Genomic DNA, 25,169 nt, shown 5'->3' with positions numbered 1-25,169 from the left:
TATGAAATAATACTGTAAAAGCATTGATATGGTTTCTGAGCCATATGATACTTAAAATGGATAAATTATATACAATTACATACAATGATAAAAGTTGACCAAACGTACTCAACTGGTGCTTCTAAGATACACCTACCCCAGTGTACCTAACCTAAGCCTAGTACGTGGGAAGGAGTAAGGGAGTCTCAGTTTAAGTTAAGTTAGTTTTGCCAAGAATCTGAATCAAGACTTCTCTAAGGATCTAATCAGCTCCGTACCTTGGTTTTAGAATGAAGGAGGTCTTGTATCTCGTTCTCAGGGCTCGATCTCCCAGTAACCCGGAAGGGTGACTGGAAACACTGGAGCTGGATTTTCTCGGCAGGAGAAAAGACAGCGTCTTTCTCAGTGCGTCAAATGGGAGGGACGGCTTCCTTCTGCACTCGCATCAGCTGGGCTTTGGGTAAGTAGATAGCCGCTCTGCTCCAAACCACCGTGTGTTGCTTAAGGCAAATGCTGGTATATTTATACCTGGAAGGTGCCGTGTTTGACGTAAGGTTGGGCATAAGAAGTCAATAAGAACCGTCACTAGGAACTGGCAGTTCTTTCAGGACTCGCAGGAGTTCTAGGACAAATCAAAACAAAAGCAGGGGGAATTCCCAGGTTGCTGGAGGTTTGGTTTGTTTAAAGAACTCGTTGTACTTTCTAGGAGTCTAGGGAAGTAGCCTTGCCGTATTTGTACTGCATTGGCTATTATTAAATATGGATATGATTCTTATGCCTTTATAAGGATATGATTTGTTATAACCACATAAGGGCATTAATCAGGGATATTTAATTAGGGTCCTAGATACGTTTACAACACCCACTCCACGTATAATGTCCATCATTACTAAATACTAAGCAATATATAAACATATAAGTATGCATGTGTTTTCCAGTCCACCCCAAAATACATCAAATGCATTTGAAACTGTATAGATACACGAAAATGAGTATTATACTGTACGCTTTCAAGCAGTGGTATCATTCAGATACAATTTTGTTCCTTTAGAATGTTGACTGAATGAATCACGAAATTTACATTCATGAAATGGCTCTTAATACAGAAAAGAGGTTGAGACCCTTTCGTCACATATTCATACAAGATTGTACATGCGCTAGAGGCTGATTCAAAATATTGTCTCTAGAATCTCTAAAAATAGAAGTTCTGTTCTCTAAGAATAGTTCTAATTTAAGCAGAGTATCATGTGCCAAAAAAAGTAAATATTTTGGAAATTGGGAAAAAATAATTTTGCTTTCATGGGAAAAAATAGTTCCAAATGTTTTCAGCAGTGTTGTTTATAAAAACTGAAGGCCGCATTCAGAGTTCAGGGAACGCTGTGTGCTCGCGATTTCAAATATTATTCTCGTTGTTAGGAGAGAACATTACCTCAGATAGGCCAGCAAAAAACGCTTCTACCACAGTAGGTGAAAGTTGGGCCAACTCCGAAAAAGTTGAAATAGTGCCTATATGCGATGCATTGCCATCATCGGTGTCTAGATCAGCAATGATCACAGAAGGGTTGTACCTGTGTGGTGCCGCTTTCATCTCATACTTCACCGCCACCTGATCGTAATGGTGAAGTCTCAATGAATACCGTCATCAGAATCGGTAGCCGCGAGGGACAACACGTTGCATGAGTCGTTACCGGACAAAGCAAAGCATCGATATCCATTGGTACTGCTGATGGTAGTGTAATACAGACGTCCAACATGCATTCTTCTCTGCATAGCAGACATCGAAGCACAGGTAAGATGCAATTTTGCCAAATTGGTCTGAACGAAAGAAACCAGGTAGTATTCAGATCTCTTAGCCGGGCCAATCCGAGGACCTTAGTGATACGGTCTCGGTATCGTATTGCTGGGATCGTTTCTCCATCGTAGCCTGAGTTTTGTCTGTGACTTGGCTTGCCATATCGGAGCAGAAGGAACAAAAATAAAATTCCTGCTACGAGTCCCAAAATAAGAGGCAGGCCACCGAAAAGAGAATGCACAAAATTCGGGAAGATGCCCAGAACTGTTTCAAAGGGTGCTAACAGTCCCGAAATAATTGTCTTAAATACATGTGCTATGCCACTGGTATCTGACATGTTTACGATTTGGCTTAACATTTCTACGAAATGCACGGGGCAATTTGTCGATAATAGGGTATGTATCTCTGCCGCTGTCCTTGCAACTTGCAGTTCATACGTCTCTTTGGACGAGGTTAAAGGCACAGTTGTTTGTAAAAGAATAGACTTCATTCTGCTTAAAGTATGAATTCGAATAGGAGAGATATTCACAGAAGGCCATATTGCTGCCTCCATGTCTGGATTGCTGTTTGGATACAATACTTGCATACAACAAATGACCCTGGAAGTAACGCTCACGAGATAGGCTTTTCCTGGCATCATGCCACAACATCTGTGGTCACTTAATATAATGTAGCTACCGTTGGAAAGTTGTCTGAAAAAGTGCTCTATCTGTGTAGCAGGGGTGCCGTGCAGATGACATGAAAGGTTGTTTGATGAACCTTCACAGGCTCCATGCAAGTTAATACATTGACACAGAAGTGTACCGCCTAGTGATTTTTTTACAATTGTTACCACTAAGAAATACCTCTTTTTTCCCTTCACTATAACATGTATGTGTAAAAGGTAAATTCCAGGTTGATTTGCTGTATCCTTTACCCAACCTTTCATACAGGCCTGCTGGTATATATTTTTGGCAGTATTGAAACTGAAAAGTTGTTATCGGGATTGTAATGGTGCCATGTATTATCCATTCAATGACAGGTCTTTCTGACATTGTCAATGGTAATCTTTCTAGTTTTTCAATGCTCAGCACCGTATAGTCTGCTCCTTTTTGTGCCAACGAGATTTGTCTATCAGTAAGGTGAAAGATAGAAAATAATGACGTTATGTTGATTAGACACCATGGCATGTAGCCTGAACGGAGGTTTTGTAACGTCCAGCCTAACTGTATAATAGAACGCAATTGGGACTGACCATGTTGTAACATTAGCATATCCTGTACTATTATATCAATAGCAGATGATACAATGCTGTCCAGTGAATAAATTCTGGAGGACAGAGTCGGTAACCCATTATCCACTTCAGAAAGTGATTTTTCCAAGTTAATACGATCAATTTCTCGTATTTTTTCTGCAGTTTCAATTTGTGTTACTTTTCAAGCTTCATTGTAAGCTGCGTAGATACCGGCGTATATGAAACGTTTTTGACGCTGTTTGCGATGTCCCATTATGAAATCTCGCAAGTCAGCACCTTCTTTAAGTAAAGTTAAATGTTGCTTAATTTCGGGAAGTGTGGATCTTTGTAGCCAATCGAGGCATAATGTTCCTACACTGTATGTTGTAACTATCCCTGGATATTGTCTCTGGGAATATCTCGGTTCTGGCCTGTTCTGTTTGAACCCCTGTATTTTGTGCAGGAATCTATCTTGACAGTTATTAGTGTCTGTGGGCCAGATCAACCATTTGTTCCAATCAGGAAGTGTTCTGTTTTGTTTTAAAATATAGGACACGTCTAACCCCTCATCTGTAGTGGTGTTTCTATCAGGCATAGGCTTTGGTATAGACTGGTTATTTAAATATTTTATCTTAGCTAAACCAAGACAGGTTGTTTGTTGAATGGTGTCATTCAGGAGCATTATTTGTTCTGGGATCATGCAGGCTCTAAACAATGATTCTAGACCTTGTACCTGCCACTCTTTTGTACCCCAGATGGTTTTTGTCTCAATGTTGTTTTTCCAAAATTCAAAACCAAATATAGACATTTTTTCATAAACTTTTTCAGAATAAATCAGTTTAGTATTTGTCAACATGTTTTTCACTCCTGTCTTATTTAACATTTTGAAATAAAACGTTTCTGGATTAGTGTAATGAAACCCTGAGAAGTATGGAAATTTCTCATAAAATGTTTTCGAACTGCCTTTTGGCAGAGTTGGACAATGTTCCCATTTACTAGGATTTGCAGATTTATGCAGATAGTGATGCCCACAGTGATTGTAGCAATACATTTCCTCATAATTCGACGAACCCTGTAAATATTCATGTTCTGTAAATTTTGCTGATATTTCTAAATCTGACATCATATTATTAATATTTTCAAAGTCCCAATCATCAGAGAAAGTACCAGGTGATACAAAGTCACTTAAGGAGATCTTAAATTGGTGTGGATATTTCAAGAGCTCAACCGGGCCATAGATTTCATAGTCCGTTTTGTCCTATGCTATACCACCAGGTATAGGGATGGCTGTGAAATTCACTGATGATGGTTCTCTTTTTTCGATGTGAGAGGATCTGTGTGGTTTCAAGACCAAGTTGATGATCTGACTTGCTGTGTCCATTGTACTATATTTTCCATCAATAAATCTACCCATACTTAAAACCAAGATGAGCCACAGAAGGAGGAAAAGTACACCTAACACAATCCATAATTTAATCCATGGTGAAGTTAGATATGTTTCTCTGAGTTGATGAAAGAGCTCTGTAATTTTCTTTTTGAAAGTTTTGTTTGCTGGCTTGTCTCCATGTTCATTTGGATCATCGGAAAAGTCAACAAAGTTGATAAACTAGCCAGATGCAGTTCTGTCAATTGGTGGAATTGCTTCCGGATTTCCATTGACCTTTGGATTTTCTTTTGTTACATTTTTATAGTCCGAGGCTACATCGTTGTACACAGGTGTTTCTTGACGAACTGTTGCGATTTGGGTTTCAAGAGGCACAAGTTCCATGGCTTTGTTGCATAGTCCTTTATTATTCACTGAAGGTTTATCAAATGTGATTAGTCTCTCAGTTTGAACCTCTAGGATTGTAGCAAGATTTGGTATTCTGCTATTTCTTGGGAGTCCACTGGGCCTACTACTTATTATCGGCCACATGGTTGTGGTTTCACCAGGTCGATTGATACAACTCCTTTTTTCCAGCAAGCGGCGGTAGTACTACTGATCTTGTTCCGCTGACAGCTAAGACAGGTACTGCTTTTCTGTAAGACGGCCCAAATTCCTTCTTCACCGTGATCTTTTCTCTGACCAGATCCCCAATCTTTGGAATCAAGACCGGTCTTACTGGGACAGGTGGTTTTTCTTCAGTGGTCGTTGGCTTTAGCTTTTCGTTACTCAGACTTTTTCTTGTTTCATTTAAGTCCTGTAAAACAGCCAAACGATCTTTGATATCAAAGGTTTTTTGTTTCACCACTGAAGTCTGACAATCCAAATCCTGGATGATCATTCTAGTACCAAATGAAAGTTCGTACGGACTGATACCTCCTAGAGAATTTCTTGCCATGTTATTATGACTACGTTGGACACTTATTAGATGTTTGACCCACCCGTCACCCGAACCTAATACCCTCGCTGTTATAGATTGCTTTATGTCACGTTTTTTTCTCTCCACTACCGCATTTCCCTCGGTATGGAATGGAATAGAATACCGCAATGCAATGCCCATTCTGGCCATGGCCTCCTTGTAAGCCCGAGAGCTAAACGCAGGACCCTGGTCAGAATGTAGCACGCCAATTGCGTATGTGCCGATAAAGACTCGCAAATCTTTTATAACAGTTCTGGCGTAAGCCAAGCGCTTGGGGCCACATCCAAATGAATCTAGTCTTAATAATTATGGGATCGCATTTTTCTGTCTGGATGTCTGCGCATAAATAGCCTGATGCTGTCTATAGTGGTGTCTGGGCAGGTGTCTGGTCCGGCTCGCAACTGCGATCTCTGTTGCAGTCCTGACAATTCATTGCAAAGTTATAAATTTGCACGCTCATCCCCGGCCACCAGTATTTTGATTGTAATTCTATTAGAGATTTCAGGATCTTTTGGTGCCTCAGACCAAATCCCATGTGTGCTTCTTGTACCAAGAAGATTTTCCGGTACGTGTTTGGAATTACTCTATCCCCCACTCCAGGGATTTGAGCTAACGGAACGGAGTTCGCATCAATTATGTATATATTGTCGAGTGGATAGTTTAGAGTTAACTCCGCATAAATGCCTTCCATTGAGGCTTTTACTGTAAGCAGCGTTTCGCCATCTATTTGTTTTTTCGTACGCTTTTTTGTAGCTACGGAAGCCGAGTGATCAGCTGCCGCTGTGGCTCTGTCAGTCAATTAATTCCCTGCAACATGAACGCCATCACGTTGAAGACTCTGCGTATGTTTCACGTGAGTCTTTTGTAGCACTTTCTGCAAAAGAACTACTTGTTCCCAAAGTTTTTTGTGCTTTATTGTGGCACCTGTCTCATCATTGTAACCGTTTTTTATCCAGGTCTGCATGGAATTATTGTAAGACCGGACGCAGTAATGCGAATCGCACACTATTAGTGTCGGGAATTCGCGATCGGCATTTTCAATCGCCATCTTTAAAGATCTTATTTCAGCTCGCTGAGCTGTACAGTTTCTGAGTGATTCTGTTTTAGTGACCATCGGTCTGAATTTACCTAAGCGCCAGCGACCTTTAACAATCGCGCACGCAGCATTGTAGATTTGTTTTTCCACAACATAGTGTTGTGCAAATCTGTCCGTGTAGATTACACAGATGTACTGTTCGAGAGGCAGAATTGCGATTGACAGAGGGCATTCATGTTCGTATTCCAGATTTTCTAGTTTTTTCATCTTCGGATCAAAAGCGTGTTTCACGTCTTCTGTAGCAAGAGAATTTTCCCATTGAATCCATTTTGGATCTAAAGCTATAGCATTTGGAATGCCTCAAGGGCTGATACTGCTGTTAAAACAGATATCCTTTTCCCTTGGGCTAGGGTTCTTTCTTTTGCTACAGCAGTTTGAACCGCATTTAGAATTTTTTCAGTAGAACTGAATTTGATCTCAGCTTGTGTGTACAAGTGTGATTTGTAAGCTATTGGTACCGTTTCTCCCTCATTAGAGGTCAGGTATGTGAATCCGCATCTTCCTGGGATGACTCTGATTACGAGGTTGCGTTCGTTTGCGCGTGTTAGCAGTTTTGTTTTAGTTAACATGTCTGTCTGTAATGATCTTAAAATTTCTGTGTGTTTTTGAGTCCAATCAATTGGTTTAAAATTGGGTTTTATTAGTTCGTAGAGAGGTTTAACCCTCTCTGCATAATTTAGAATGTATGTTCTTCCGAAATTCAGGAAACCTAGTATTGAGTGTAAGTTTTTCAGCGTTTTTGGAGCTTGGAGTACAGCACACTTATCTAAGAAGTTATCTTCTAGGCTTTTGCCTTCACTTGATAATTCATATCCTAAAAATAGGACAGTTAGATGTAATGTATTACTTGTAAAGCGCACTGTTGCCAGCCGGCGTCCTGGCGCTGTATACCGCTGGGGAACCCCTCCTGGCTTTCCCTGTGGGATGGTCCCTACTGGGAGTCCCCAAGGTGGAGCCAGGCATCCCCGGCGTTGATGGGGCCGTTGTGGAGATTAGGCAAGCTAATGCCCAGAGTTGCCGAGTGGGACCCCTGGTTAGAGTAGGCACCGAGGCGATAATTATCGAGTCCGCTGACCTTGGTCCACAACCCTGCCGCGTCGGGAATTGAACCCTGGTCCCGGCCGACTTCTGCTTCCGGGTCTGCTGCCTCTAACCAGTGAGCCACACCACTCCAGGGCAATTCATGATTTTTTAAAGTTGAATTTGTACCCTTCAGCTGCAAACCCAAGTATTATGGTGTTCTCTCTTTTCAAGTGAGTCTCCAAGTCATCGTCTGTAAGATAGATGTCATCGACATAGGATAATGCCTCATCATCATAAATTTGTAGTAACTCAGTTACCCTGGCTGAAAATAATCCTGGGCTGTTCTTGAATCCCTGTGGGAGACGACAAAATTGTTTTGGGTCCCCTTGCTGGAGAAAGCGGTCAAATATCTGCTTTCAGGTGCTATGTTTTGACGGAAGAAACCATTTGAGATATCTGATGTCGTTTTACATTTCTTGCGCACAATGTTATTCATTAGTGCTGCACTGTGTGAATTTTGTACTGCAAATGTTTTACATCAGGAGTTTAGGTGTCTGTAGTCCAAAACTAGACGATATGAATCGTCTGGCTTGGAGACAGGAAACAAAGGATTGTTGATTTGTGAGGTGCATGTTTCAATCACCCCCTGATATTCAAGTTGATCTAAAATTTCTCTTATTTTTTTTTTCAGCTTCTTGCTTAACTGGATACTGCCTCTGTGCAGTAGGTTGATTTTTTTAACTGGATTTTATAGTGTGGTGAATCCTCATCCCATCCTACATGATTTTTATATAATGCAGGGGCTTGGGCCACTGCCCATTTTCTAGCAAATGTGTATTTTTTATGAATTGGAAAGTGATTTGAGAAGGCAGGCATAATCATTTCTTCGCCATGTGGGCACTCCCTGACAAACTCTGGTGGCCAGTCCCTTTCTGCTAGAAGGATATCATAGCCTTTCGATAGATTCTCCCAAAAGAGACCTTTTATTTTCCTAGTTTTATCTCCCTCTATACGTAATGTTATTTCATATAGTTTATGGGGCACGCTCACTCGGGTGTCTGCAGTTTTCACTTGAATGTATTCATTTGTGTCCACTGTCTCCAGAAGATTCATCAGGATCTTGCGAGCTATGGTCACTTCTGCTGCGCTGTCTAGCATTGTCTGGGCCCACTCCATTTTTCAGTTGTGTCCTCAGGATTCTCGGCATCTTTTATTTTAATACTGGCTACCTTCTTTCTGGGAAATTGGATTTTTTTTAATTTGATGAGCTGGTTCCTTGTCTTTGGACTTAACGTGCTCTTCTTTATGTTCTGACCGTCCTCTTCTTTCGGATTTTTTTGAGGAAGTCTGAAAAGATCGAGAGGGACGTGTATCAATATCTTGATATCTGTCAGGTTTTTTCAAATTGTCCCTATTTCTAAGGTTGTATCTTTTTTCAGAGGGCTTCCGTTGTGGAGACTTGCCCCCCTTCTGGAGATCTATTTCTTCGTTGGGGAGACCTTCCTCTGGACTGAAATTGTTTTTCTCTGGGAGAGGTTTGTTTATTACCCTCCCACTTCTTCTTTTGAGAATTGAGATTATTTTTAATGAACGTCTTTTCAGGATTTTCAATTAGTTGGGGTTTTACTGGTTTACCACCCAAGCTATCTCTACCTAATTCTTCATAGGATTTTTCAATTATTTTAGAAGTTCTAAAGGTTGGTCTGCTATAACCATCTCTTTAAATTTTTGGCGGATCGCCACACATGCTGCTTCTCCTTTTATGTTGGCTAATAATATAGCCGAGACCTGCATAAAGTCTTTCAGTAATATCATACCCAGAGTTAAAGAAGGTTCTGGACCGTATTCATTTTGTATCTGTCTTAGTACATCTACTATAACCGCCATAGACGGAACACCATGTGTTTTTGTATAGATAGAAGCAAAAACTGTGCCCCAAGTGTCACAGTCCTCCACATGTGGTGCGATCCCCATTGGGAGACAGATAGTCAGAATTCTGTGTTTTTCATGAGGGGTAGTATCTGGAAATACTGCCTCTATTTGAGTGATTTTTTCAGCTAACCAGAATGGAATTTGTTCCCGTTTTGCGGGTGTTTCACCAAGACATGATTGTATATTCTGTGGTGTAATTTTATTTGTGTTCACCTGTTATGGGGTATTTTGTGGAATTTTAATTGCAGGTTGGACTGTTGAAGTCCGCATGACATATTGGACCAATTGTCTATGTATTTTAATTAGTTGTTTTAACTGAACTAAAAGTTCTCTGCCCGACATTGTTTCAATGTCGGGGTGTGGTGTGTAGCTGGCTAGAACCGGCCATGTGGCTCCTGGTCTACCTAGTGGACCGAGCCTGGTAATGTGATTTTGAGGTTTAGGGCGCCATTAAACCAGAGCAGGTGCTCTTGGTATGTTAGTGGAATTTCAACTTCCTTCGAAAGGAGAGTATTCCTCCGGAGCTTCCGCTATTTTGTAGTAGTGGAACTCATGTGTTACAGCATGTGCTGCTGGAAAATTTATCCAGGAATAGAATACCTCTGTCTGACGAAATTCATGTGCCTCTACCACAAATACGACTGTACCACCTCTTGATGTTACTCCATTTTCTATAAGTTTTATAGTTATGGTTTTTCTTATATTGACCGGGATGATTATTGCATCCGGGTCATTATCTTCATTAAACCCTGTAACGTCTGCACCCGGTTGATTCGCATTTACTGCGGCTTCACCGGTTTCGTTGTTGTCGCCGTGATTTGACATTGTTTAATGAAAGTTTTGCAGAGCAAGTCTTGAGGAAACCAAGATTAGGTGCACAATATTTTGGAACACTGTATCCTTCAACGTTTACTAAACTGAAAACTAATACATAGGAATCTCTTCCTACTAGGTTTCGGCGGATATTAACCTTTCACCCACTCCATACGTCTATTGGAGTTTTTACGGGAAAAAGGGGTCTGTGTGAAAAAGCACGACTGAGTTACTCTAGTATCTTGCGTTAGATTATCGCCTTACCAAACGTTGGGCACCATGTAGTGTAATTCCTATATTCCCAATAGGCTCTGCGCATTGGAATAACATAAACGGCAGTTTAGACGTAGGACTGAGGTCAACTAGGTCTCTACTGAATATGGTAGACTTAATTAGGTATGCCAGCTAGCTCAGACGTCATTAGAAACTTTCTCGAATGAACAGGGAGGAGTTAACTTCCCTGATTAGAAAAGAAGGGATTAGCTTCTGACAACTGCATAAACATGACAACTTTGCTCCCTCCAGAATAAGGAGTATATCTCCAGAGTCGTGTAAAAACAATAGATATCTATTTCACTCAGTCAATCGTGCATACTTAGTTTCACCAGAGTGCAGAGAAATAGAGAGACTGGCGTTTTCAATAAAAGGTGTTATTTATTGAGCAGTCTTCTTTCTCATGCAAGAGAAATGAATTGCCACAATTGCAATACTTGTCATAAAGTAAAGTGCGTACAGTAAAAGGAGTATTATGAAATAATACTGTAAAAGCATTGATATGGTTTCTGAGCCATATGATACTTAAAATGGATAAATTATATACAATTACATACAATGATAAATGTTGACTAAACGTACTCAACTGGTGCTTCTAAGATACACCTACCCCAGTGTACCTAATCTAAGCCAAGTACGTAGGAAGGAGTAAGGGAGTCTCAGTTTAAGTTTAGTTAGTTTTGCCAAGAATCTGAATCAAGACTTCTCTAAGGATCTAATCAGCTCCGTACCTTGGTTTTAGAATGAAGGAGGTCTTCTATCTCGTTCTCAGGACTCGATCTCCCAGTAACCCGGAAGGGTGACTGGAAACACTGGAGCTGGATTTTCTCGGCAGGAGAAAAGACAGCGTCTTTCTCAGTGCGTCAAATGGGATGGACGGCTTCCTTCTGCACTCGCATTAGCTGGGCTTTGGGTAAGTAGATAGCCGCTCTGCTCCAAAACACTGTGTGTTGCTTAAGGCAAATGCTGGTATATTTATACCTGGAAGGTGCCGTGTTTGACGTAAGGTTGGACATAAGAAGTCAATAAGAACCGTCACTAGGAACTGGAAGTTCTTTCAGGACTCGCAGGAGTTCTAGGACAAATCAAAACAAAAGCAGGGGGAATTCCCAGGTTGCTGGAGGTTTGGTTTGTTTAAAGAACTCGTTGTACTTTCTAGGAGTCTAAGGAAGTAGCCTTGCCATATTTGGACTGCATTGGCTACTACTAAATATGGATCTGATTCTTATGCCTTTATAAGGATATGATTTGTTATAACCACATAAGGGCATAAATCTGGGATATTTAATTAGGATCCTAGATACATTTACAAGAGTTGCTTCAGACGGGAGTTGCCCCCACAGAACCATCACTCCTATTTAATGAAGCCCTTATGGAGGTCCTTCTTGAGGCCTGGTCCAAGTCCAGGAGAGGGATGCATGTGCTTAGGACAATTGACTATCGCCTTGCCCCAGGGTGCCACAGTTTAGTCACACAGCCCTCTACCCCAGAGAACATGGTGGTCCAAGCCTCCATGTCCAAAATTAAACCAGGTGCATTCCTTTCTACCCCACCGGCTAGGGAATCCAAAAGGCTGGATAACTTCTGGAAGAGCATTTTCTCCTATGTCTTCCTGCCATTGCGGTCAGTGAATACCACATGCCCTTGGCCCAATACTCCCATCCGATCTGTGACTCGATTGCGTAGGTGCCCCCCATGGTCTTCGAGATGGCCCAAGCCATACACTCTCAGGCAACTGCTGATTAGAGAGATGCAGCCAAGTTCACCATAAGATGTGAGCCGGACACAACTGACTCGCTGAGCAGAACAATTTCTTTATTGGTGGCCCTTCCCCACTACGCCTGGCTGACAACCACTGGTTTTTCCGAGGGTGTCCAAGCTTCGTTCATTAACATGCCCTTTGATGGCTACCATCTGTTCATTGAAAAGGCGGTCTCCGCATTGGATCGCTTCAAGTACAGTAGGGCTATGACCAGGTCCTTTTGGCCTTTCAATGTCCCCTCGCCAATCCCAGTCCACCTTCTGCCCCTTTGATGGCCATGGAAGGGGTATCCAACCACATCTCTATACTCTGATCTACCAAGGGCATCAAGTTTTGTGATCCTTTCATGGCCAAGGACGCAGTACCCAAGACCACGTGGGACAGGCAGCCAGAAGTTGGGCCAGTACCCACCCCCTGACCGCTGCAATTCTCCAAACCCCTTTAGTTTACCCTGCAACCATCATGGTATATCCTGCCCCCTACTAGATGCCCATTACCTACACTCCTGGAGGTCAATACCATCTGACCATTGGGTTTTGCAGCTTGTCCCCTTTGTAACTACCCCACTCCTATGCCAGCCACTTGCGACAAGTTGACTGAGGATTACCTTTCCTTACTCCATCAGGAAGTGTTCGCGCTCATGGCCAAGGAAGCTATAGAGAGGATGCCCATATTAGAAGTAGGTCATGGTTGCTATTCCCACTACTTACTGATGCACAAGAAGGACAGAGGCCTTTGCCCTATCCTAGACCTGAGCTTTCTCAACTTCTTCATGAAAAAAGAGAAATTAAAGATGCTAACGATCGCTCAAGTCTTGTCTGCACTAGACCCGGGAGACTGGATGATGGCTATGGACTCGCAGGTCACCTATTTCCACATCCTCAACCTGCCTGCCCAAAGACGTTACCTACAGTTGACAATGGGCCAAAAGCACTTTCAGTTTTCTGTGCTCCCCTTCAGTCATATTAGTGCCCCTCGGGTGTTCATAAAAGTGATTCCAGTGGTTGTAGCTCATCTGCAGAGGTCAGGGGTTATAGTCTTTCCCCACTACAGCAATTGGCTGTTCAAGGTGGGCGCACCCCAGACAATCGATTTCCACCTCCAACCTACAGTGAATCTTCTGCACTAACTGGGGTTCACTATCAGCGTGTCAAAGTCACACCTGCCTCACTCTCTGACACTCCCTTTCATTGATGCTGTCTGGACACGATGTAGTTCTGGCTTATCTTCCTTATCGGTGAGTCTAGGATATTCAGGTTATGATACAGATGTTTCTGATCGATCAGGTTATTCTCTCTGACATGGTCCAGATCTTGCAGGCAACTGCAAAAGATCTGCAGTGGTGGCTACCTAACTGCGATTGGGTCGGTGGGAGAACCTTCTCCATTCCTCAACTAGGGCCGACTAGTGATAGAGGCGTCACTTCTCTGTGGGGGCCGATATCAGCGGTCTCTGGTACAATCCGGACTCCTCATTATTGGAACTTCAGGCCATCCGATTGGCATTGAAAGCCTTTCTTGCTTCGGTCGGGGAAGGCTAGTACTAGTGTACACGGACAACACCACTGCCATGTGGTACTGCAACAGACAAGGCGCGGTTGGGTTATGGACCCTTTATCAAGAGGCTTTGCGCATCTGCACATGACTGGAACACCAGGACATTCCATAGTGGTTCAACACCTGATGGGCCCTCTGAGTGGACAAACTCAGCCATCGGTTCCCAGCGGACCATGAATTACCTCTCCACCCGTAGGGGATGCAAGGTCTATTTCAAGAGTGGGGGGGGGAATTGATTAGATCGGTTTGCCTCTGCAGAGAGTGCTCAATGTGAGCAGTTTTGCACGCTGGGGTTTCCCAGGCTATTCTCTCGCTCTGAGATGCTTATCGTCTCGAGCGAAGCTTCAGTCTTTTGTACGCCTTTCCACCCATACCTCTTCTGCTCAGAGTTCTCAAGAAGATCAAAAACTACCGTACCCAAGTCATTATTTTGGTCCTGGATTGGGCATGGAGAGTCCGGTATCCATACCTGTTAAGTATGAGTATTGGTTCCCCAATCAGGCGGCCTCTTTGAGAGGATCTTATGTCGCAGCAACAGGGTTTAGTCCTGCCCCCGAATTTGAAAATGCTTCGCCTTCATGCATGGAGATTGAGCAGCGATAGTTGACAGCTTTTCACCTTGCGACTGAGGTCTGCAATGTTATCCTGATAGCAAAGCGACTCCCGACCAAGACGGTATACACCGGCTGTTCGAGTAAGATTGCGGCATGGTGTGAAGATAAGCATGTTGACTCTCTATCCACACCTTTTTCTCAGCTTGTCTTATTTATTATTTCTTTGGCCCAGCAGGGCTTTGCTCTGGACATGTTAAAAGGTTACATTTCTGCCTTTTTGCGGTTGCCAAATCAGCCTTCCCTTTTCAAATTCTCTGTGGTATATAGGTACTTAAAGGTCTCCAGCTCCTGTTCCCATCAGAGCTTTTTATTATGCCCCAGTGGTCCTAGATCTGGTTCTTACTTTTCTTATGTGCGCTTCTTTTGAGCTGCTCCACAACTGCCCACTCAGAATACTTACCAACAAAACAGCATTCCTAGTGGCGATAACATTGCCCGGAGACTCAGTGAGACACAAGTGCTCTCTGCGCATCCTCCATACCTCAATTTCTTCCCTGACAAACTGGATCTTTGAACTAGGGCATCTTTCTTATTGAATGTGCTTACCCCTTTCCATGTAGGTCAATCCATCACTCTGCCTACCTTATTTCACTCCACCAACTGGACCTAAATAAAGCATTGTCATTCTACCTTGATCGCACTTGTGAGTTCCGGGTAAATGATCAAATCTTTTTTGGGTATGTCGGAGCCAAGAAAGTGAGGGCAGTGCAGAAGCAGACCATCTCCTGATGGATAGTTCTCTGCATCAAAATCTGCTACGCACTGGCCAAAAAGCAACCCCTTCCAAGGATTTGCGTGCTCATTCTGAACATCTGGGCCAGAAAATGGGGCAAAGTCGATTTGCCATCCTTCTGCTCTTCGCTAGCCAGCACTAGCCCTGACCTTTCAGGCCTCGCCGCCTCTGCCCAACTAGACTCCATCAACAACTGGTTGACCCACACGGGCGACGCCTTCGCCCCCTTTAGGCGTATTACGGTCAAGCGAGCCCACGCCGCCAACCGATGGTTCACTCCCACTCTTAAGGAGAAAAAGCTGGCCGCACGTAGGGCAGAACGAGCATGGAGGAAAGCATACTGTCCTTCTTTAAAATCCAACTATCTTTCTGTGCTCAAGGAATATAAGCAGAGCATCCTTGATGCCAAGACCCTATTCTACTCTAATAGAATACTGTCAGCTGAGTCCCAGTCAAAGGAAATTTTCGCCACAGTGCACGAGCTCGCGTCATCCAACAGAGTCTCGGCCTCTATTCCACCTTCTCAATCCCTCTGCGACTCGCTTAACGACTTCTTTGTGGACAAGGTGATAAAGATCAAGGCCAACATCCTTCCCCCTTCCCCTACCTTCACCAATCCTTCCCCCCCCCCCCCCCGCTTCCTCCAAACTCACCTCTATCCCTCCTCTGACCACAGCCACGCTTTTCCCCCTGCTTCACAGGGTGAAGTCAGGCTCCCCCCTAGATTTCGCCCCTGCTCACATCTTGAGAGAAATCTTCCTAACATGCCCATCCCCACCCCTCACACTTCTAAATGATTCTCTTAGTAATGGAGTGGTTCCCGCCCCTCACAAATTTGCTGCCGTTATTCCCATTCTAAAAAAGGCTGGTGCGGACCCTTCATCCCCTTCCAACTATCGTCCCATTTCCCTCCTCCCCTACCTGGGTAAGGTTCTAGAAACCCACGTCACCGCCACCCTGAGCTCCCACGTGGAAACCAACCACTGCCTTTCCCCTCGGCAGGCGGGCTTTCGCCCCCTCCATTCTACGGAAAAGGTAGTGGTTTCAGTTATGGACAGCCTACGAGAGGGCATCGACACCAATCTCCCTCAGGCCCTCATCCTTTTAGATCTATCCGCCGCTTTTGACACGGTGGACCATTCCACCTTACTTACCCGTGTCAAGGCGGCGGGCATAGAGGGTCTAGCCTTCGCTTGGCTTGAGTCCTTTCTAAGCGGTAGAGCTCAGGCAGTCCATCTTACCGGTTTCACTGCGGCCTCCCACAAGGTGACGTGTGGGGTCCCCCAGGGTTCTTCACTCTCCCCCCTTTTGTTTAATTTATACATCTTTCCCCTCATTTTTATGTTACAGCAGCTCGAGGTCACGGTGTACAACTACGCCGATGACCTCCAGCTTATTTTTAACCTCTCTCATTCTCCTTCATCCTTCCAGAATGTTCAAACTGTCATGTTGTTCATTCAGGATTGGATGAATTGCAACCACCTCAAACTCAACCCGGACAAGACTGAACTAGTCTTGACCGGAGGTGGTTGCAGTCCTTGGTCCCCTTCTCACTGGCCCTCCCCACTCGGTGCTCCCCCACTCCCGGTCCCTAAAGTCAAAACCCTTGGTATCTTCCTCAATCCCTCACTTTCTGTTCACTCACAGGTTAGTTCTGTTGTTTCCTCTTGTTTCTTTTCCCTCAGAACCATTAGGAAGATCTCTCGGTTTTTTTCACTCCCCGCCCTTAAGATCATAGCACTGGCGATGGTGTTGTCGCGCCTTGATTACGGCAACATCATTTACAACGGTGCGCCTACCTACGCCATTCACCGGATGCAATTAGTGCAGAACCAGGTGGCCCGACTTATCTACGGCCTGCCTAAATATCATCGGGTCACCCCTTTACTGCAGGCACTGCACTGGCTGCCGGTGAAAGAACGGGCCTTGTTCAAGCTCGGGTGCCTTACCTTCCAGGCCAGAATGGGCACTGCACCAGAGTTCATTTGCTCGGCTATCAAGCCCTACACCCCAGGAAGAGAGCTTCGTTCCTCTCACCTGGCCCTCTTAACTGTCCCCCGTTTCAAAAAGAAAAAGGCTGGTGGCACCAAGTTTTCTGTTTTGGCCCCTGCATTTTGGAACTCCCTGCCCGCTGCACTCCGCACAACATCCTCTTACACTGAATTTAGGAAAAACCTTAAAACCTTTCTTTTCTCTCGTGCTTTTGCTGCCTAAATCTCCTTGCTCGCCATCTCCTCGCAATCTGAAGCGCCATGAAACCGCACGGTATAAGCGCGCTATATAAATGTTTTTAAATTCAAATTCAAATTCTGCCAAAGCTGCAAACACTGCATTAGCTTGTGGAGTCCCTGTCCTGAATATCTGTCATGCAGTAATGTGGGTGTCTTTATACACGTTTATGAAGCACTACTGCCTAGACCAGTGATACTCCAAGTAGGGCCCGGTGGCCGCTTGCGGCCCTTTTGACCTTTACTTGCAGCCCCCTTGTTGAGCAGCAGCACAAGCTGCTGTTTAGTTGCTGAGGAATAATATTCAGATTTTATTTTAAATAAACGGGCAAGAATTAATTCACCTGCTAATAACTGCTTGCCCGCTTATTTAACATGTCTTTACACCTTCTTACATAATCCTTGATCCACACAGACCCCCTACCGCCTCCCTGCAGTCATCAGTGTGGTCCTCTGTCACACCACAGACCGTATTTTGTGCCCCCTGGGCAAATGTTTGTGCGTACCCATGGCCTAGAGACAGTCAATACTTCTTAATATAATCCATATTGCAGCCCTGCCTCCAGGGAGGCATTGCTTAGGTATCTATTCTAAGGCCAGTAATCTGCGGCATGAAGTATCTGTCAGATGAACAAGTTAGTTGCCTTCAGTAATGCCCTATCTGGTAGAGAATTTAGATACAAATTCCTGACCAACGAACCCATCCTTCTTGTTCTGCAACTGGATTATAGAGTGTTGTGGCTCTATTCTTCCGGCGTGGAAAGTTGTGAAAGAAACTGATGTCAGCATGCTGGGGTGCCACCTATATAGGCACTGCGCACGACATTTCTGGCGCAGATTATACCACGCAGAGTTGAATGCGCCACCTACTGGCACAGAGCGGTACTGCTCACCAAAGGTTTCTGGATCAAATCTGACACCTGGAAATATTTTATGGTATATAGGCACTGCGCACGTCATTTCTGGCGCAGATTATACCACGCAGAGTTAAATGCGCCACCTACTGGCACAGAGCCGTACTGCTCACCAAAGGTTTCTGGATCAAGTCTGACACCTGGACATATTTTATGGTAAGGAATCTGCAGCTAGATAATCTCTACTAGATCAGAAATTACCAAAGGTAAGTAACTTGTTCATCAGAACCAAAGAAAAATTGAGGTTAGGGAAAACACTAGAAGCTGAAAGGGAGAGACAAGAAAGACTTTGATAATCCAGGGCCTCTCCGTATTCACTTCATTGCCTTGTGTGCCTTTAAAAAGGGATCACAAAGTAATTGCAAGCAATTATATAGCCATCATCGCTTAACCTATACTGCCTTTTGTCAGTCGCTACACCGTCTTCATGCTTTCCAAGAATGAATGCACTGGCTCTCTCTGGGTGAGCCTATCATTTTTAACCTTCTCAGGCCCCCGGAGGTGGACAGGCAGGATACCAAAATGTAATGCGTAGGCTTAGCACTTCATTTTGCCTTTCCTGGAGTTTTTTCTTTCAAGAACGGCCAAAGCTAATGATGGTACTGGCACTTGTAGCATTCGATGTACCCAGAGCTTTTGGTAGCAGCTTTAATAGTTTTCTGACAAAACCTGTGATTCCTCACCTTGTGAATATTCCTATGGTATCAGACTGGATCCGAAAACTTTAAAAGCAGTACTCCTGCGTATCAGTAGGTGGTGATGTTACACTTCAGATAAGATGAGCGGAGCCGCATATAAGCACCACCTGTGCATGCTGACGTCAGTTCCTTTACTTCCAAGCTTCTCCTTGGACTTTTGACTCTTACTTTCTTTTTTAAATTATCCAGTGTGCAAGGGAAATTGACACTCCCTAATACAACAGGATTTAAATTGTTCAGGACTGTTGCAAACAGATGTCTGTAACAGACCCTCACAAAGTCTGTTTAGGTGCATCAGGTCAGAGCATGACTCCAGTGCCTGAAATGACTTTGCCCAGATAAAGTTGAAGGCCTTACAGGACCATGAGGCTAAACTTTGACACTAAATGAAAAAAGATTCCACGCCAAAAGATCCTGTCCCCGCAACCAATCATCCGTGCGGTCTGAGTCTTTGGATAATTCCAAGAAAAACCAAAGGAAGTAGAAGCTGGAATCTGCTCCTTCCCACCACTCAAACTCGAGAGTTTGGCCCTGGCGCACCCTGAGTTTCCAGGTCCGTTGGTGACTTCACAGCAAATAGAGGTCTTCAGAAAGATGATGATGCACATTCGACAGTTTACCAGCTCTTGCCAGTTATACTTCCACCTGTGTGTCTTATCCTCTGCGCGTTTTTTTCCTTTTCAGCCCACATAATCAAGTTCTGCATAGGCTGTTGTGCAGACATTTTCTCACAACATCCCCTGCACTGGTTCCTTTTGCATCCTTTTGCATCTATTCCGTCTACACCAGAGGAGGATGTGCAGTCCATCGTGCTATCTGACTCTTACGCAGAATACACCACGGCCCCAATCAAGCTAGCGCCCAGCTCCCACTGGCATAAAGCCACTATGCAATCCCTCTGATTCTGATACCTTGCCCTTACCATATGGAAGAGCCCAGAATGTACACAATATTTTCAGGACTAACTTGGACACTGATAATTTTGAGGGAGGGGGCAACCATATTCCCCCTTATGATGAAGAGAACTGGTATGAAGAACTTTGATGCAGATTGGCATCACCAGATACTGGCCTTCTGTTCCCACCTGTTCCTGCCACAGAGGAAAATGCCTCTTTTGCCGTGGTTATACGAGGAGCAGCAGAAGTTCTAGACTTGCAGCCTCCCACCATGAAAGTGAAGACTAATGTGTTGACTGTAGTAGTTCAACCTGGTTAGGTTCCCACACAGCCCTTGTTACCTTTTAATGAGGCCCTTACGCATACTTATTTGGCCACTTAGACCTGAAATGGTTTATGGCGGTTACTAGGGAGGTCGCTCTTTGCCATCCTGTACTAGGTGACCCACTATTTCTTACTTAATAACTGACACCAGAGAGCTTGGTGGTGCAAGCATTCACCAGCAAAATCAATTCCAGTGTTTTTCCTACAGCTCTGCCTGGGTAAATTAAAAAAAATTGAGACTTTTGGGAAGCTATTTTCTACTCTACAAACCTGGCCCTGAGGTCTGTGAATGCCAGTTGTTTTCTAAACCACTACTCTAATGCCCTTTCGAATATTGTGGCACAAGTTTTACCAGCTTTTCCAACCGATGTTCAGTTTCCCCTTGCACAGACCATTCAAGATGGTTGCGATGCTGCAAAGTTTTTCATTAGTTCTGAATTGGACACGACCGACTGCTTAGGTCAAGCAAAGGATAATAGTGTAGCACTTCGGTGCCATGCCTGGATGAGGTCTAAGGGTTTCTATGGGGATTTCAGGCATCCTTAATAGACAGGCTGTTTGATGGGGAAAGTTTACTGCGACTTGGAGCAGTTCAAGAAGAGCAGAGCTACAGCTCGTTCTTTAGGCTTTGCAGCTGTCGCCAAACAACTCCACCAGCAATTTTGCCCTCTCACACAGTAGCTGTTTTCCATTTTGTTTACTTTCACCAGACCTGCAGGCCTTTCCGCCCTTTCGTGATTGGGGCTACACTTCTTAGAGGCAACCCTCAGGACAGCAGGGACAACTTGCAGCTCAGTCATCTGTCCCTCCAGCAACTGCATCCGTAAAACCTTTTTAGTGTGCGTTTGTTTGCGCACAGCCACCCTGTCGAAGGCAGGTTCTGGTATTTCCTCCATAGATGGTAGGCCATCACTTCACACAAGTGGGTCCTTCAAATTCTCCACTGGAGTTACGCCCTTCCGTTTGACAACTTCCACATCCATCAGGAATGGTTGACTGAGTACCACCTGTCTGTCTTGCAGCAGGAAGTGCAGCCTCTTGACTAACGGAACCATAGAGAAGTTCCTGGCCTCATAAGTATGAGTTGGGTGTTACTCCCCCTACTTGCTTCTGTGGAAGAAGAACAGAGGCCTTCGTCCTATTTTAGATCTTCACCCTCTCAACACCTTCCTGCAGAAGGACAAATTCAAGATGCTCACTTATGCCTTCAAGATGCTCACTCTAGCTTAGGTCCGGTTGGTCCTAGACCCTGGAGACTTAATGGTGGTGTTGGACCTGCAGGACTCATTTCTTTATCCCTGTCCTGCAGGCCCACAGGCACTATCTGCAGTTCACATTAGGCCAGGTGCATTTTCAGTTCGCAGTTCTCCTTTTTAGCCTCACCAGTGACCCTCCGATGTTCACAAACGTGATGGTGGTGTTAGCAGCACACTTACAGGGGTACCAATCTTCCCCAACCTCTATGACTGGCAGCTGAAGGAGGGTTCGTCCAAGGCAGTCGACTACCACCTCCAGACAATGGTAAACCTCCTGATATCGTTGGGATTCTGTATTCATTACGGTTCATTACCAACGTGCTTAAGTCACACCTGAATCCTTTGCAGTCGCTTAGGTTTATGGGAGCCATTCTGAATACAGTACAATTTTGTTCCTTTCCCCTGGAGTGGATTCCAGAACATTCAGGCTCTTATCTGGATGTTTCAGCCTCGGTCTTGGATCTCCATGCAGATGATTCAGAGCCTCCTGGGGTTGTTGGCTTCCTGCATCCTGCTTGCTAGATATACTAGATGGCATATGGAGGCTCTGCAGTGAAACCTCATATCCCATTGGACATAGCATTAGAGGAGTCTGACTGATTGTATCCAGATTTAAGCGGAGACAGCAAACAAATCTGCAGCGGTGATTACTGGACTGTGAGTGGGTCAGTAGCAGATCCCTATACTTACCCGACTCTGAGGGGATGGTTGTCACAAATACATCACTACGGATTTGGAGAGGCCATCTGGGAGAGGTGGATTTCAGAGGCCTCTGGTGTCCAGCTGAGACTCGACTTCACTTGTTGGATTTGAGGTTGATTTACTAAGCGTTGAAGGCCTTTCTACCCACAATGAAAGGGAGGCTAGTACTTATGGACAAAGCCACCACAATGTGGTATAGCAACAATCAGGATGAGTGGGATCTGTGGCCCTCTGTCAGGAGGCTCTGCGTCTGTGAAGGTGGCTGGACCACTCAAAAAATTTTCTGGTGTTAAATCACTTGGCGGGCTCTTTAAACTCGTGGCAGGGTCTTTAAACTTCAGGGCAGATTAAATCAACTGCAGGCGCATAATGCCAAATTACAAGGCATTACAAATGCCAGTTGCACACAGAGGTGGCACAGAGTGTCTTCTAGCAACAGGTAAAATCCTGGCTAGATCTTACCGCCAATGCAGAGACCATCTATTGTCAGCACTGTTTTGCATTAGATTTTTCAAAGCAGCTCTCTCTGACGCACCTACCCTCTAAAGTGGAACTTGGGACTCCTTTATGCCTTCCCACCACTGCCTCTGATGCCCAGAATTCTAAACAAGATAAGGAATGATCGGGCCCAAGTTCTCATAGTGGCACCGGATTGGAACAGGAGAGTGTGGTATTTGGAACTCCTGGGCAGGTAATTGATGTCATCCTGGTAGTGTGGCATCTCTCCACAAAATAAGTGTACGTCAGTCAATGGGGCAAATTATGTTGTTTATTTCTCCGCCACCCAACAGATTCACCCATTATAAGCAAAGTTGTCTGAAGTTTGGATGTTTGGTTTTTCCTTTGCCTAGCAAGGACTTGGTTTGGGCACTGTTACGGGCTACTTTTAAGCTCTTTCAACATTTGTGCAGTTGCCGGATCAGAATTCGGCATCTAAATCACCTTGAACTGAGGTCTTAACTTTTTGATGTGAACCCCTTTGATCCCCTGCCCTGTAACCACACAATGCCACATACCGGTGCGCAAGAGTACATTTCTGCATCAATTTGACACTTGGGTAATATTAACAAGTTGAGGAATCAGCAGCTAGATAGAGTATCCTCCAGAAAGATCATTTTAGAAGGTAAGTGACATATTTTTTTTTCTGGAAAAATAGATGTTTATTTGATGATTCTGTCTTAAGGTTTAGTTTTTCATCATTTACAAGGTTCCACCAGCACATGTTCATAACCTGAGATGCACCTTAAATTCACAATGGCGCAGATTCAGCCCCAAGCTCAAAATGTTGAGTATCTGTTATTTAGGTAAATCTATCTCACTAACCGAACTGTAAAGCTGAAAAACTCTAGGAGGAAGTAAACTCTTCATAGAAATAAGTGACTGTTTTTATATGTCATGAGTTCACTCAGTTTAGCATATGCTGTGTGATATTTCAAGTGGCACCTAGCTATTCACATTGGTTATAAATATCTGGGCTCACTGCTATGGGCCCATCATACTCAATTCAAGTAATTTTACAAAGTGTTCACTGATTTCCTTTTGTTTAAATTCTGGGCACAGTCCTGCATTTTACTCAAACTTTGATTTGTGCCTTAAGAAATGCTTTCTTGTGTTTGTCCAGTTTGTATTATCATTTTTAATTGTTTGTTGGTAATCTTTTCAAAGTATGAACTAAAACTAACCTTTACACACATGTATTGTACACCTCTAAATTGCATGCTCCATCTGTGGTAGATTGTATTGGCAATCTCAAAGCTAAATTCATTTGAAAGCTTAACAATTTACATCTATTTTTTATTTCTAGGTTCCAGAGTTCGAAATCTGGGAAAATCTACCTCCACAGAGATGTGAGGCTTCTTTTTTCTCGAAAGTCCATGGAAGTTGACAGCGGTGCTGCATATAAACTGAAATCTTACACAGAATCCCCAAAAAACCCTCAGTTTTCTCCAAGATGTTAACAAGAAGCAGAGATACTGTTAGGTCTTCAAATGATAGAATAAAATGTGGTCAGAGAAACTTAAATATCTCACGATCATGGACCAATTACTAAAAGTTTTCTTGAATGCAGTTTGTGTATTCCTCGTAGACTGGAAATTAATACTTATGTCCTAATCTTTTTTGTACTATGTAAAACCACTTTATTGGGTGTGCTGCAATTGCAACATTTCCTGTTAGCTTAGTGTTTACACGTTTTATTTTATTTCTGGTTATTTAATATTTAATGTTTCAGTTATTACACAGTTATGTTTGTCTATAGTGTTCTAATGTAGCACAAAGTCTATGTAAAATCATACAATGTATTTTTGACATTAATAATATTGAAATCTGAAATATATACAGAGATCTTTAATCCTGTGTGATGTTTTATGTGATATGCAATTAATTTATTAAAACCATTGTTGAATTTACTAATTTGGATGACTGTATTCTTGATTACAACACCTGCCTACAATGTCCAAAGTGGAAAAACATAATTTATGCTACGTGCTCTTGAAAAATTACTTTAGATTTCTGCTTTCTCTGTTGCTAGTACCCCAATGCAAACAGTTATTTCAATTTAGTTTGCAAAAATATGTCATGGTCCTTGCCTCTTCTCAACTTTTGAAATCTGATTAATTTGGAGTTTAGAAGTTAGAACTTTGTGTCCTGTACCATGTACGCATGTGTAAGTCATATGAATCATGCCGCATTGCTTCAGGCATTTGTGCCCTTTTCAGTTCAATTTTTTTGTCTATCGTGAATCTGACACTTTTTGTCTCACTCGTGTTATTGTGGGTTCTTATGGTCTTTTTCTTGCTTATTCCCTAAATCCTTCTGCAAAACCTTTTTCTTTCAGCTTTAAGCCACATGTTCTGTACCTTTGGATATTTACAGTAGCTGACCTGTATAACTGCTAATTCTGGTCTGTGGAAAATACACCCAGTTTATTCCTGCAGTCTGTGCTACCATTCGTGCTAGGTCTCTCTAGAACAGTGATGCTCAAAGTACAGCACGTGTGTCACTTGCGGCCCTCTTGACCTTTA

At 43.6% G+C, this 25,169-nt stretch overlaps 1 protein-coding gene across 2 annotated transcripts in view; it reads left to right on the top strand.

Annotated features, from left to right (window-relative positions):
* Positions 1-24,555, top strand: part of ATOSA (atos homolog A) — a 450,421-nt gene extending 425,866 nt beyond the window's left edge. For both annotated transcript variants that reach the window (XM_086958313.1, XM_086958312.1), the window contains exon 12: positions 23,951-24,555. In XM_086958313.1, coding sequence (XP_086814439.1) covers positions 23,951-24,104 — 154 coding nt within the window. In that variant the 3' untranslated portion in view covers positions 24,105-24,555. The remainder of the gene's footprint in view (positions 1-23,950) is intronic.
* Positions 24,556-25,169: the final 614 nt, after the last annotated feature.

Source organism: Lissotriton vulgaris, chromosome 2_1 (assembly GCF_964263255.1).
Source record: "Lissotriton vulgaris chromosome 2_1, aLisVul1.2, whole genome shotgun sequence".
Taxonomy (NCBI): Eukaryota; Metazoa; Chordata; class Amphibia; order Caudata; family Salamandridae; genus Lissotriton; species Lissotriton vulgaris.
Note: the sequence above shows the minus strand (reverse complement) of the source record. Positions and strands in the feature narration are given on the sequence as shown.